The following is a 14220-nucleotide window of genomic DNA, read 5'->3' on the forward strand; positions in this document are numbered from 1 at the left end:
ACTAAAGCAGATTTATATCTGTGCAGAGTCCCCAAAAGCAGCATAAAATTTTGGCTGTCAATTTTCAGTTATCACAACCATATTTGCGAGACAGTTCACCAGGCATAGCCACAAAACAAATGAAGTAAATTTTAGCCACATTAATGCTGTGCCTATTTATCCTGAACTGAGAATCAACAGCAAAAACCTGAGTCTGGATCTTCACTCCAAGTTCCGTTTTCTCCAAGAAGCCTTTAGCCCATAGAGACATTAAGGTTCCCTAAACTCCAAATAGTATACTGATGGCCACATGCCTATTGCAACAGAATATACTGTCTTGAATACAATTCAGAAACTATTTACTGAGCAGCACATCATGAAGCTTCTGTCTTGGCAGGTGGCTAGCTGACTTGTCTTGCCTGCCTTTGTGTCTTGTCTTTTTTAAAAACACAGCACTTATAATAGTCAAGCATTTACTTCTACAAGAGCCCTGGGAACTCTATCAAAATAACTAGAATGATGCTAACAGTATTCTAGTCACTCTTCAACTGTTCTGGATAAATGCACATTAGAAGATGTCCTACATCTCCAGGCTCCTGAAATGAAAATCTAAGAAACATCAGCTCAACTCTGTCTGGTTTTGATTTTTGAGATGTATATAGAACTCACCAGCTATTTCACCTCCTTTTAAAATATACACTTAATATAATTTACATTTTTTGGCTATATATAAATATTTATAAAAATGAAGATCCCCATTATGTGGGAAACCGTTTTAAAGACACTTTGCATAAGAAAGATTTAACCCGGAAGGATGTTAGGTATTCAGGTCCCAATCAATTTCCCAAGTAAAACACAGACTCATGTCAGCTACCAGAAAGCACGTTCAGTGAACCTTTCTCACCTTTTCTCGCTGATCAAGGATGTGTGATACAGTTGCTGTCATGCAGAGGAGTATCTGCAAAATCTTTGGTAAGTATGCACTGATCAGATGACTAATGTTTTTCAGTACTATTTCAAGGCTATTTAAGATACCATGCTGGCGACCTAAAGGAAGAACTTTAGACAAATCCAAATCTTCTACTGCCTGAAACACTGCAGAATGGCATTCTCCTAGGGAAACAGAGGAACAGAGATATCATGTAAAAGGAAATATTACTTTGTTATTATTTATAATTATGCTTCCTTTCAACTTTCCTCAGTGAAACAGTATTTTTTATTGTTATAAAAATTTAGAGGCGATAATATACTTTCCTCATTTATTTTTCTCCTTCTGAGCCTTACCAAATATTCAATGATCTAGGTATGGTAGGTTTTACTATAGGGCAAGGCAAAAGGAGGTTTACGGTTGTTCATAAGGAAAATAATACAAAAATTAATTAATAATACAAGAATAAACTGTGTGTTGTGTACTCACAACTGCAAACCTACTTTTGCCTCACCTTGTACTATAACTTTACGAATGAGGAAACTGAGGTACAAAACAAGAAACCTGTGACAGAATGAAGTCTCTAAGCCCAGTTCTCTAAGCCTACTTACACTACTTCTGATCATCTGAGTTACTATAGTCCTTCATTCTATCTAGAAACTTTCCAAGCATTTTTCTCACTTGCAGCCTTCTCTATGCTGACTACAGTAGTTTTATAGAAAATGTTTTGCTACATTTTAAGCTCCTTGAAGGCTGAGAATCAAATGTTTTGCCTTGTAGCCCCTGGGAAATAAATAAAACCATAGTCATTTATAAACTCATTTCATAATTTTCTTACAAGACTTGAGTTTTTATTGATTGAGCTTCACTTCCAGCCAAATGGTATGAGATCATGGCTCACTGACTCATAGGCCTAAGTGGTCCATCAGTAAGTATCATTTATAGCTACCCTCTTATAGCGGAGGCTGTTACACTGAACAAAAACTTATATTCATTAGAGCCAGCTTCCCTCACAGGGCAATTTTATACTAAGTGAAAACCTTTTAAATGGCTGGATCCATTAACACAGGAAAAACAGAAAACAAATATAACACATTACCCTACAAATAAATATATATATGTTTGCCTAAAGCAAAGCAATTATGGAACTGTATTAGAGGTTTTGTAGTCAAGAAGACCTGGGCTGAATCCCAGCCCTTTTCAGCCTGAGTGGCCATGGACAAAATACTTAACCTCTCTAAGCCTCAGTTTCTGCATTTGTAAAGTGGGGACAAAAAATAATGATACCTCATGTGGTTGTTCTTAAGAGTTAACTGAATTGTCCATAAAGGGGCCCATCATACATCTGGCATGAAGTAAGTGTTCAATGTTAGCCATTTATTATTATTATTATCATTATTATTAATTACTAGCATGGCATACCAGAAAACATACCACAGAGCATTACAACTCACTGAATACACTTACTACACCCACTTCGTTTAGACTATGAGGTTGGGAGCAGAGATTACAAGTATTGAGATTTCTATTTTCAACAGAGTTTTGGATCACAGGATATATTCAATGAATCATTACTCAGCAGACAAATGACTCAGTGAATGAATAATACCAAGACAATTAAGGTTAATTTCGCAGCATGTCTTCAGTTTCTAAGGAGAAGCTATTCGCTGTACATAGGAAGTACCATTCTCAAATGGCCTACCAGTACAGCAGCAGCAGCAATGACAATACACACTTTCTAACCAGGGGCTTACTAACACCTAGATGCTGACCAGTTGTGATCAATTGTGAACACCACCCAATCAATCAAAGTTTAAAATGAACAGCATTGCAGTAAAAAAGACCGTTACCGAGACTGGGAGGAGCAGCCCCATTAGAAAGAGACCGAGGAGCACGGGAAACCCAGCCCCAGGCCCTGGAAGTCTACAGCAGGCAACCGGCAGTTGATAGTTACCATTCTTGAAGTGCTTCACAGGTTCAAACAGCAGGTCTAAGAATATCTGGATTTCCTCAGGCTGGGTCCCTGCGAGGAACCTCAGAACAATGGACATGCGGGTGCCTGAAGCAGATTTCCCCTGAGTTTTACTCCCAGTCTTATTCTTCATTCGACCATACAAAATCCTGAAAAATCAAAAGAACATTATTTTTTTTGCATATTAATCCTGAAGCATATTTACTAGGTGTTTTGTTCTCCTGAAAGGGGTAGCAAAGCAAATCAACAGATTTAAATGGGTATACTATAAAACAAACAGAAATTAGATATTTAACATAGAAATTTAGATAAATAACATCAACCAAAAAACAAGGAAGCAAGAAATAATAAAGAAAAAGAATGTAATAAAATAGGCCAGTCAATGGTAAGTCTACTTAAAGAATGCAAGTAAGTATATACAGATTAAAAAGAAATAAAATTAAGAATGCAACTGTAAATAAAATAAGAAAACTAGAAAGATTTCAATTAAATGGGTAATTTTCTGAAAAAAAAATCACATGTATAAATAAGCAAAACCAACTTAAGAAGAAAAATAGGCAGTAATCAGGAATAAAAATGGAACTCATAGTTTTACAGGTGAATTTTCTAAACATTCAAGAAAAAACAATGTCCATGTCATAAAGTTTCATAGAAGAGAGAAAACAGGAAATGGTTCTGTGCCATTTATGAAGGTGGTATGACTGTGATATTGCAAAGGGTTAAGGAACAAAAATAAAACTATATTCCAGTCTTCCTATGAACATGAAACATGATATTTCTAAATACAGGATCCAGTGGTGCATTAAAACAAGCCAAATAAGGATTACACCAGAAATGCAAGAAAGAATCATTAGTAAAATCTATTAGATTAAAATAGGTCAATGGCTCATAGGAAAAAGTTTATATGATCATTTTAATACATGCTTAATAGGTATTTTCATAAAACTCAACATCCATTCTAGATGAAATATTAAGTAACCTAGTAATAAAAGCTACTTTCCTAACGTGATAAAACCTACTGGCTTTAATTAGTAGTATCATGAAGAAAGTTTTAACCTGTGGACCTCATGACAATGTGTCAGGGATAGCCCGTCAAGGAGCAGAACACACTTTAAAAGTGGCTGTTCGCAACAAGTATAAAGGATCCATGGGCATGAACAACAGGGTGGGGACTGACTGTGGGAGTGGTGGGGTGGGGGTGGGGTGCAATGGGGGGAAAATTAGGACAACTGTAATTGAACAATAATAAAATTTTTAAAAATGGGAAAAAAAGGAAGTACAAATTGCTGGTTACAGAATAGTCATGGGATGTAAAGTACAACAAACGATATACAGTCATCATCGGCAGCCGTCCGTCTCAAGAGACGATGGCGTAGCTTCTCGAGAGTCTATCTGCACCGCTGAGAATGGCTGTGCAGTCCGATTCGGGAGTGACAATCCCTGCCGCACTTGGTACAGGTGAAGGCAGATGGCCGTTGTTGCTGCTGTTGACGCTGCTTCCGCCTCGATCTTTTCTGGACCGCCTCCTCGTTGCGCGCAGCCTCTGCACGTGACGTACCTTGCCTGACTGCGAGCCTCCAGGCTAGGCGGTCGTCTGCTTGAACTTCCCATGTGTTGAGATTGATGGAGCATTGTGTCATATCCTTTTTGCAGATGTCTTTGAACCGCAGTTTTGGGCGCCCTGTCATCCTCTTGCCTTCTGCTAGCTCGCCGTAGAGGAGGTCTTTGGGGATACGGCCTGCATCCATTCTTTTGACATGGCCGAGCCACCTGAGGCGTCTCTCGCTAAGAACTGCATGCAAACTGCTCATATTGGCTCGCTTCAGCACCTCGGTGTTGGGGACCTTATCCTGCCAGGCGACATGCAGGACGCGTCGCAGGCACCTCATGTGGAAGCTGTTGAGTTTCCTTTCGTGCCTTGCGTAGGTGGTCCACGTCTCGCTGCCATAGAGGAGAGTGCTGAGTACGCAGGCTTGGTAGATGCGCAGTCTGGTTTTCTCAGTGAGGCTGGAATTGTTCCACGCTCGCCGGTTCAGTCTGGCCATAACTGTGGCTGCCCTGGCGATTCTCCGGTTGACCTCCAAGTCGACTGACAGAGAGCTCGAGATGGTGGACCCGAGGTAAGTGAAGTCGTTGACAACCTCCAGGGTGTATCCGTCGATGGTGATGCATGGGGGAGTCCCCGTGCCTTGAGCCATAACATTCGTCTTCGTCAGGCTGATGGCTAGTCCGAACTCCTTGCATGCGTGGGAAAGGCAAGTGACTAGCTGCTGGAGTCCCCCTTCGGAGTGTGATGTCAAAGCTGCGTCGTCGGCGAAGAGCATCTCACGGATGAGCACCTCTTTGACTTTGGTCTTGGCTCGTAGATGGGCCAGGTTGTAGAGCTTGCCATCGGATCTGGTGTGAATGAAGACACCCTCGCTGCAGTCCTTAAAGGCGTATTGGAGGAGCATGGAGAAGAAGATTCCGAACAGCGTAGGCGCGAGGACGCAGCCCTGCTTTACTCCGCTGCTGACTGGGAAGGCCTCAGAGGTTGCGCCGTTGTAGGACACCGTGCTGTGCATGTTGTCGTGAAAGGACATGACCACAGCAAGCAGATGTGGTGGACAGCCAATCTTCCGTAGCAAGCTGAAGAGTCCGCTTCGACTGACCAGATCAAACGCCTTCGTGAGGTCAATAAAGGCGAGGTAGAGTGGTTTATGCTGCTCGTGACACTTCTCCTGCAGCTGGCGTAGGGAGAAGATCATGTCCACTGTTGATCGGCCAGCTCTGAAGCCACACTGGGACTCTGGGTAGACGCGGGAAGCAAGGGTCTGCAGGCGGGCAAGAGCGACCCGGGCGAATACTTTGCCGACGACGCTGAGGAGAGAGATGCCCCGGTAGTTGTTGCAGTCGCTGCGGTCTCCTTTGTTCTTGTACATGGTGATAATGTTGGCGTCTCTCATATCCTGGGGGATGTAACCCTCCTTCCAGCAGAGACAGAGTAGATGGTGGAGCGGCTGTAGCAGGACTGGTTTCCCGCTCTTTAGGATTTCTGGAGGGATTCCGTCGCTTCCTGGTGCTTTCCCGCAAGCAAGGCGGTCGATGGCTTTGCCGAGCTCTGCCGCAGTAGGTGGGGTGTCTAGCTCCTCCATGACTGGTAGGTCTGGGATGGCTTTAAGAGCAGTGTCTGTTACGGTGTTCTTCGTTGCGTACAGCTCGAGGTAGTGCTCGGTCCACCGCCGCATTTGCTGTTCCTGGTCAGTGATGACCTCACCTGTCTTGGACTTAAGGGGGGCGATCTTGGAGGGGATTGGGCCTGTTGCCTTCTTGATACCCTCATACATTCCTCGTGCGTTGCCTATATCAGCGGCTTCCTGAATGCTTCTGCACAGGTTTAGCCAATAGGTGTTGGCACAGTGGCGGGCGGTCTTCTGGACTTTGTTCCTGGCAGCCCGTAGAGCTTGAAGTGTACTGGGAGCGGGCGTGACCTTGTAAGCCAGTAGGGCCTTCCTCTTAGCCTCGATCACGGGTTCCATTTCTTCCCAGTGAGCCTCGTACCAGTCAGCGTTCTTCCGCTCTTTCTTCCCGTAAGCAATAATGGCGGAGTTGTATATGGCGTCGCGGAGACGTGGCCAATTGGATTCGATAATGTCATCTGCCGCCACTCCCTCGCCGAGTGCATCTTCCATCTTGTTGATGAATTGCTGGGTCTTAACTGGGTTGCTGGCACAACTGGTGTTGATGCGTGGGCGACCCTTCATCTTGGAGTGGTGCAACCTCTTCGGCATTATGCGCACCTTGCTTACCACGAGGGCATGGTCCGTGTCGCAGTCTGCACTGTGGTAGCTGCGGGTGAGGAGGGTGCTGCCAATATCCGTTCTTCTGGTGATGACGAGGTCAAGCTGGTGCCAATGGCGGGAGCGGGGGTGCCTCCATGACACCTGGTGGATCTCTTTGCACTTGAAGAATGTGTTTGTCACGCACAGGCCGTGGTGACACAAAAGCTCAAGCAGTCGCTGACCATTCTCATTGATCTTTCCTCTCCCAAAGTTTCCAAGGCAGGTGGGCCAGGCCATGTGGTCGGCTCCTACTCTTGCGTTGAAGTCTCCAAGGAGATAGAGAGCGTTACTTCTGGGAATCTTGGATAACTCTTCGTCCAGTGCATGGTAGAACTGTTCTTTCTCTTCGGTGGTGGCGCAGAGGGTTGGGGCATACGCGCTAAGAATGCTGACTGGGCCGAAAGTTGTTGACAATCGGAGGGTAAGTAATCTCTCTGTGCCTCCTGTGGGTGGCTCTATGGAGTTAACAAGCGTGTTCTTCACAGCGAACCCAACACCGTGCTGTCTTGGTTGGTCCGGAGACTTCCCTTGCCAGTAGAAGGTGTAGTTGGTTTCTCTGATAGTTCCGTTGTCGGCCAACCGGGTCTCCTGTAGAGCCGCAATGTCGATGTTTAGTCGTGCCAGTTCCCTATCGATGACAGCGGTTTTCCTGGCACCCTTGATCCACGGAAGGTCTGCAGTAAGTCCGGGGCACATGGTCCTGATGTTCCAGCTAGCGAGGCGAAGAGCCGGAGGCTTCTTTCTTGTTGTTTGCTTGGAATTAACTGGTGCAGGTGTTTTGTGGCCCACTTTTCGAGAGGCGCCTCTCTGATCCCCACGCACCCAGTGGGGCAGGCGAGCCATGGCGAGACGGTAGCTGTCCAGTGAGGTGCGATGACCTCTCCCACCGTCAGAGGAGACCCCTGGCGCTCGTTTCCTTCGCCAATCGGATGAGCTTATAACCGGTATCTGTCTCCTCCCGTGTTGAGTCGACATCTTGCGATGACGCTGGAGTGTCCTCTCAAGTGAAACTGAAGCTACAGAGCCTGGGCAGGGTGATATGGAGGGTCTGCTGTTGCCCATGCAGATATACAGTAGTCCCTCTCTATATTGTGGTTCACTTATTGCGGCCTCACTGTATCACAGGATTTTAAAAAATATTATATTTAATTATTTATCGCGAATTTTTCGCTATACGCAGGATTTTGCAGTACTATATACGTATGTTGTTAAAGTTACGTAGGTTTAAGTGTAGAATAAATGTAAGGTTCCTACTTCGTGGGGCAGGGGGGCTCTAGAATGTAATACCCATGATAAGTGAGGGAATACTGTATAGTTATTCAGACAGTACTAGATTTTTAGGGTGAACACTTTGTAAGTTATATATATGTCTAATCACTGGGTTGTACACCTCAAACTAACATAATATTGTATAATAGCTGTAACTAAAAAATTTTAAAATATTAAAAAATTTTTAAAAGTAGCTGTTCTAAAAGCATTACTATTAAATCTAGGAACAAGACACGAATAACCACCACCTCAGTTTATTCTTCCAGGCTATACAGGCAATATATACATTTAAAAAAAAGGTTTTGAACCTGTATAAATGACTCATGGACATGGACAACGGGGAGGGATATGATTGCGGGAGAGGGGGTGGGTTGGGTGAGGGAGAGAAATTGGGGGAAAAGGGGACAACTGTGATTGAAAAACCAAAAAAATAAATAAATAAATAAAAAGGTTTTATATCATAAAAGAGAACACAAAATTAATTTGACTAATATTTACTAAAGGCCATAGAATTCACCTTCTAGCTAGGGAGATAAACAATAAGACAGAGGCTATGTTGGGTGATTGAGTACTGTGAAGAGAAATAGAGAAGTAAGGGACTGGAGAGTGCTAAGCGGGAGGTGTGATTTTATATGAAGAGGTCAGGGAAAGTATCTCTGATAATATGATATCTGAGATGAGGCTGAGTGAAGAGGAGTTAAGTGTCACATGTTCCAAGCAGAGGGCTGGCAAGTCCACAGACTGGGGTGGGCTCTGAATGGGGCAGTAAATGGAAGAGATGTGGTTAAGAGTCTGTCTAGGGCTAGACCATTCCAGGCCCTCTAAGGAGTAGTAAGGACTTTCTGTTTTATTCTCAGTAACCTCAAAGGGTTTTTAAATAGGGACTGACAAGCCAACCAGTAACTGTTATTTACTATTATTTTTTTGACCAAGAAAAGCCAATGAAAACTATTAAAACTAATAAAAAAGTTTTGTGATAAAGATGGTTAAATAGTTAACACAAAGAGTCAACAGCTTTTATATCTCATGCTTAGTTACATACAAAATAAAGGAATTAGCCCTGACTAGCTTGGTCCAATGGGTTGGGCACTGTCCCACAAACCAAAAAGTCACTGGTTCAATTCCTGGTCAGGGCACATGCCTGGGTTTTGGGTCAGGTCCCCCGGCTGGGGGTGTGCAAGAGGCAACAGATCTCTCACACATATCAATGTTTCTCTCCCTCTCTTTTTCCCACCCTGACCCTCCCTCTAAGAATAAATAAAATCGTTTCAAAATAAAGGAATTATTTTTATTATTTCTCAATAATACAACATAGAACAATACTGAATTTCACTTTATCATTATTAAAATAACACCATGGCAAGATATTTCCTCATGTTTAGGGACAAAATATTCTAAAGTCTCTATAGCAATTTGATCACCTCAAAAGAACCAATTTTTAAAAAATCCAAAGAAAACACAAAATGAAACATTCCATTATACTCACAATTGTTTTTGTGATCAACTATTAAAAGAATCAGAATTTATACAGTACAAATACCTCATCAGAATAGGAAAGAGATCCGCTCGGTGGGCTGCTTTCACTACTGCATTATCTTCTGAAATGCTAAAATGCACTATCTCTTCCTTAAAGCTTCTGTCTTCAAGCAATCTTTGCAAGTTTTCCCTTTAAAAATAGAATGCAGCATGAGTCATCACTTAATAACAGTATTTTTTTAAAAATGCAACATAGTAAGTAGAGTACTATATGTAACTAAAATAGGTATTAAAGAATATTCTATAAAGCAGTTGACATCTATAAAGAAAAATCTTCATAAAAATACCTTCCAAAATGACAGGTTTTGGGATTTTTAAAAGATAAAAGGGATTATAAATAATTAAGAGTCAATCATTCAGCTGTTTCAAAGAGCATAATACAAAAGCTTTCTTCAGGTCCTAAAAGAGATTATTATAATTTCCCAGATTTTTAAGACATTATATAAGCAAGGAGAAATGATATAATCTTCTCAACACATACTTTTCAATTACTGGTCTCTTTCCTACCTTATTATCTATGGTGGAGAAGTGCTCTTACAAACAAATACACTCCCTGTTTTCATTTCTTACCTAAAATAGCATTATGATGGCCTTAGAAAAGAGGGAAATTTCCCAGGCCTTAACAAAATTATTTAGAAGAGGCCCTCAGGTAGAGAGATAAAAATCAACCAAAAAAAGAGCATTGCTTTAGCTTCAAATAACTTACCTGTAAGGGAGGATATGTGGATGCTTATATGCCATTATACAATCCAGGGTGATTTTTTGAACCATTTGATCTTGGTGTAGCAACAACTAAGAATGATATTTCATAGAATAAATCAATGAAGTCACATATATGCATACCATAAGACAGTAATTTATTTGTGTTAATCTGCAAAATAAGATTTCTTAGAATCTAAATTTTTAGACGTGGTTTAATGCTAATTCCTGACAAGCCTAACATTTTCCAGGGATTAAAGAAGGACAAAGGGAATGTGTGCTAAGAACAAAAAAACAAAACTCTGAGATCTGCATCCTACACACCAGACCTTTGGGTCTACCGGCTTTTTAGTCAAGGTCAATTCTCTATATAATCAGGAATTACACCAAATGAGCTGGCCCTGCGCTGAGCAAAAGCTCTTTATAACACCACGAAGGTAGCTACTTCCAGTGACATTCTAGGGAAGACCTGGCTCTGAGGCCTCTTTGATCAGGCAGTTCAGAATTCTGCTTCCTATGGACAACTGCAACTTCTGAGCTCTGGCTTTACAAACAAGTTCTACCTGAATTACAGGCAGACAGAAAATCTGCTGAAATGAAATGTTTCATCTCAAAAAGCATCTAAATGAAAAAAGAAAATGTTGTTTCCCAGTTAGCTAAGAATGACATCCATTGGTTCCTCTACTTCTGACATTAATTTTTTTCTTCAACTTTTTCTGGATTTCAGGGTCATATATTGTGACTGCAGCGGGCTATTATGCCAACTGTCTGCTTCCATTCAATGTAAAAGATCCTGAAATTCTAGCACCACATACATCAGGCTAACTTACCAAGAAGTGAAAAGTAGCCAACTAACTGCTCTTGGCACAACCTCCATTCCCTTCTAAAAGCTACTTCCTAAGATATAATTATGCTTTGCGGTGCTCAGTATTAATACAGCCAGCCCATCAATGTGTGGTCACCCAGAATGCTTTTAAGGTCAACTAAATTAGTACTGTCTAAAACTTTTCTCAAGATACTTAAAATGCTTATTAGTTTAAGAACATGCATACTTAAAATGCAGACATGGGCTCTATTCAACAATTATTGGAAACCTAAGTTATTTTGATGAAGAAAATGGTAGAGAGTAGTTCACAAAAAATTGCAGAGGCAAGAATTTATTTTACTTACCTGAAGATAGAGCTCACATAATTTGGATTCCAGATACAAGGCCCGTGGATTTGAAAACTTAGAGAAAACTTGCAAATGAGCAATTAACTGCCTAAAAAGAGAGAGAGAGAGAGAGAGGGGGTACTACAAACTTTAAAAAGAGATTATTTTCTTAAGATGATAGTACTCATCAATTTTAGTCTAATAATTATTTCAAAAACTTTGACTATAGTTTCACTGTTAATTAATTACACAGTGTTAACTATTTGCATTTAGAAAATTACTCTCCAGAAATTCCAAATCTCAGGCAGGCCATCCCTGAAATTCAGATTCCCCACTGCAGAAAATCATTCAGAATGTGCTTAGAATGGTTTCAATTAAGCCAAAAGCAGAAAAAGACACCGAATAGTAATACATTCCAAAGTTGTACATAGATGAATTTTGGAATGATTCCTTGTCTAGTTTCTGTGCAGTAAATAAGAAAGTGGTAAAATATATTCTTCCTCACTTTCATGTAACATAAGGCAAAAGAGGTTCATGTTCAGGTAACCACGGCTCTCGCTAACCAGGAAGGAGGAAGAAAGAGCAATGATCTGCGGTTGAAAGTTAAATCTGAAGATGAGACTGACTCAGGGTGAATTACATCATCTACTAAAACAGAATGAGAAGAGAGCTCCCACGGCACTTACTAAACTTTCTAATCCACAGATGCTACGAGGCTTTAAAAATACTTGAGAAAACTATTTCCTCTGTTATATAATTTGTAAGATGTATCAAAACTTAAAAGCAAAACTGAAAGTCCTACTACTTAATACAGAGAAAACTGGAAATTGTGGCCTCTTTAGATATTGTAGGGGTAAGGGTAGCACTATTGTTTGTATTTAGCTTAAATGTCTGCATTAGGCCCTGGCTGGTGTGGTTCAGTGGACTGACTGCCAGCCTGCAAAAGCGAAGGTCACTGGTTTGATGCTCAATCAGGGCACATGCCTGGTCTGCAGGCCAGGTCCCCAGTTGGGGCCTGTGAGAGGCAACCGAACAATGTTTCCCTCATACATCAATGTTTCTCTCCCTCCTTTCCCCTCTCTCTAAAAATAAATGTTAAAAATCTTTAAAAAAATGTCTGCGTTGGTTAGTATGTGTCAACCTGACTAAGTCAGTGTACCCACTTATGTAATGAAACACTAATCTAGGTACTGCAATTAAAGTATTCTATAGATATTAGCATCTATAATAGTGGGCTTTCAATAAGAGATTACCCTCAGTAATGTGGATGGGCCTAATCCAATCAGTTGAAGGCCTTAACAAAGAATTCCCAAATAAGGAATTCTACCAGACTGTAGCATAGAAATCCTACCCTATGAATTTCAGACTCAAGGCTATAGCATCAAATCCTGCCCTGCAAATTCTGGACTTGCTGACTCCCATAATCATGTGAGCCAATTTCGTAAGACGAATCTCTATATGTACATACACACACATATACATATATAATACATACAAGGTCTGTCTGGAAAAAGTCCACCCATTGTTAATATAACGAGAACGGTTTGTGCGGCATCGATGCAACAAGGCAGCCAAGGAGAGTGGACTGGAATGCACATGTGTGAACAATGACGACTTCACTGTACTAGTCAGTGGGAGTAGCAGATGCCACTGAGTTAGCCTGTGTACTGTGTGGCCTTCACATGCAAAATGAATGAGCAAGTAGAGCAATGAATCTGCATCAGATTTTGCGTTAAGCTTGAACACTCCTCCACAGAAACTATTTGAATGATTCAGAAGGCTGCAGCTATGGGCAACTGGTGACTGGCAGCTTCATAACAACAATGAGCCCACACATGCATCACGTCCCGTGCAGTGTTTTTTTTTTTTTGGCAAAATATCAAATTGCTCAGGTGACTCAGCCCCCCTACAGCCCAGATTTGGCTCCCTGCAACTTCTGGCTTTTCCCAAAATTAAGGGAAGAGATTTCAGACCATTGATGAGATTCAGGAAAATACGATGGGGTAGCTGATGGCGACTGGGTGCCTGCTTTGAAGGGGACTGAGGCATCATTGTCCTCTGCACACTGTTTCTTGTATCTTTACCTTCTTCCATAAATGCCTCTATCTGTCATAGTACATGGCTGAATACTTTCTGGACAGACCCTGTACATACATCTCCATTTTATTGATTCTGTTTTTCTAAAGAACTCCAACTGATGAAATGTCCTTGTGATAATTTATCACTTGAGTGATTATAGTTTAACAAGTAAACTTTAAAATTTTTCCATTGAGACATTCACTCCTCCCCCAACATTCATTAAGTATTTTTTATGTACCACTGAGCCTTACAGAGCCAAAGGCAACTGGAGCTAATTTGCATGTTCATTAAGTACTTGCCAGTGAGGAGCGTGTTCCATGAAGGATTATAAAACTGGACTATGAATATACTGAGATGGCACCAAGAACGTGATTATCAATTTACTCACAGTTTCAATCCTGGTGTATTATTAGCAATAGCCTAGGTTTAGCTACAAGGGACAGAAAAACTAAGACATGAACCTTATCCTTAAAGACTTTCTGATTTTCATGGAAGGTGTATAATAATTAACTAATATTCCAGGCAAGAAGTAGCGCCATGATAGAGGTATAAAATGGCTATTCCGAAAGTTTGAAGTAAGGTAAGAGAACTTTCAGTTTAAAAGACAAGAATACCTCATTGAAATGAGTCAAGGACACAGTAGAAATAGGGAAGGCTTAGGGTTAGAAAGGAAGAGGTCTGACTAGATAAATAACATTCATTTATTCACCAAATAGGATTAATCTTTTGCTGGCTATCATGCTGAAGGATATGAAGAGGAAAACAACAATCTAGAGAAATGTAGA

At 41.3% G+C, this 14220-nt stretch overlaps 1 protein-coding gene across 1 annotated transcript in view; it reads right to left on the minus strand.

Moving 5' to 3' along the window:
- UTP20 (UTP20 small subunit processome component) overlaps positions 1-14220 on the minus strand; it is a 91851-nt gene that overhangs the window by 46045 nt on the left and 31586 nt on the right. Inside the window, exons 23-27 of the mRNA XM_090272636.1 lie at positions 11375-11465; positions 10212-10297; positions 9510-9635; positions 2862-3028; positions 884-1092 (exon numbers count right to left, since the gene is read on the minus strand). Coding sequence (XP_090128762.1) covers positions 884-1092; positions 2862-3028; positions 9510-9635; positions 10212-10297; positions 11375-11465 — 679 coding nt within the window. The remainder of the gene's footprint in view (positions 1-883; positions 1093-2861; positions 3029-9509; positions 9636-10211; positions 10298-11374; positions 11466-14220) is intronic.

This window comes from Furipterus horrens, unplaced genomic scaffold (assembly GCF_987537825.1).
Source record: "Furipterus horrens unplaced genomic scaffold, mFurHor1.1.pri manual_scaffold_4, whole genome shotgun sequence".
Classification (NCBI taxonomy): domain Eukaryota; kingdom Metazoa; phylum Chordata; class Mammalia; order Chiroptera; family Furipteridae; genus Furipterus; species Furipterus horrens.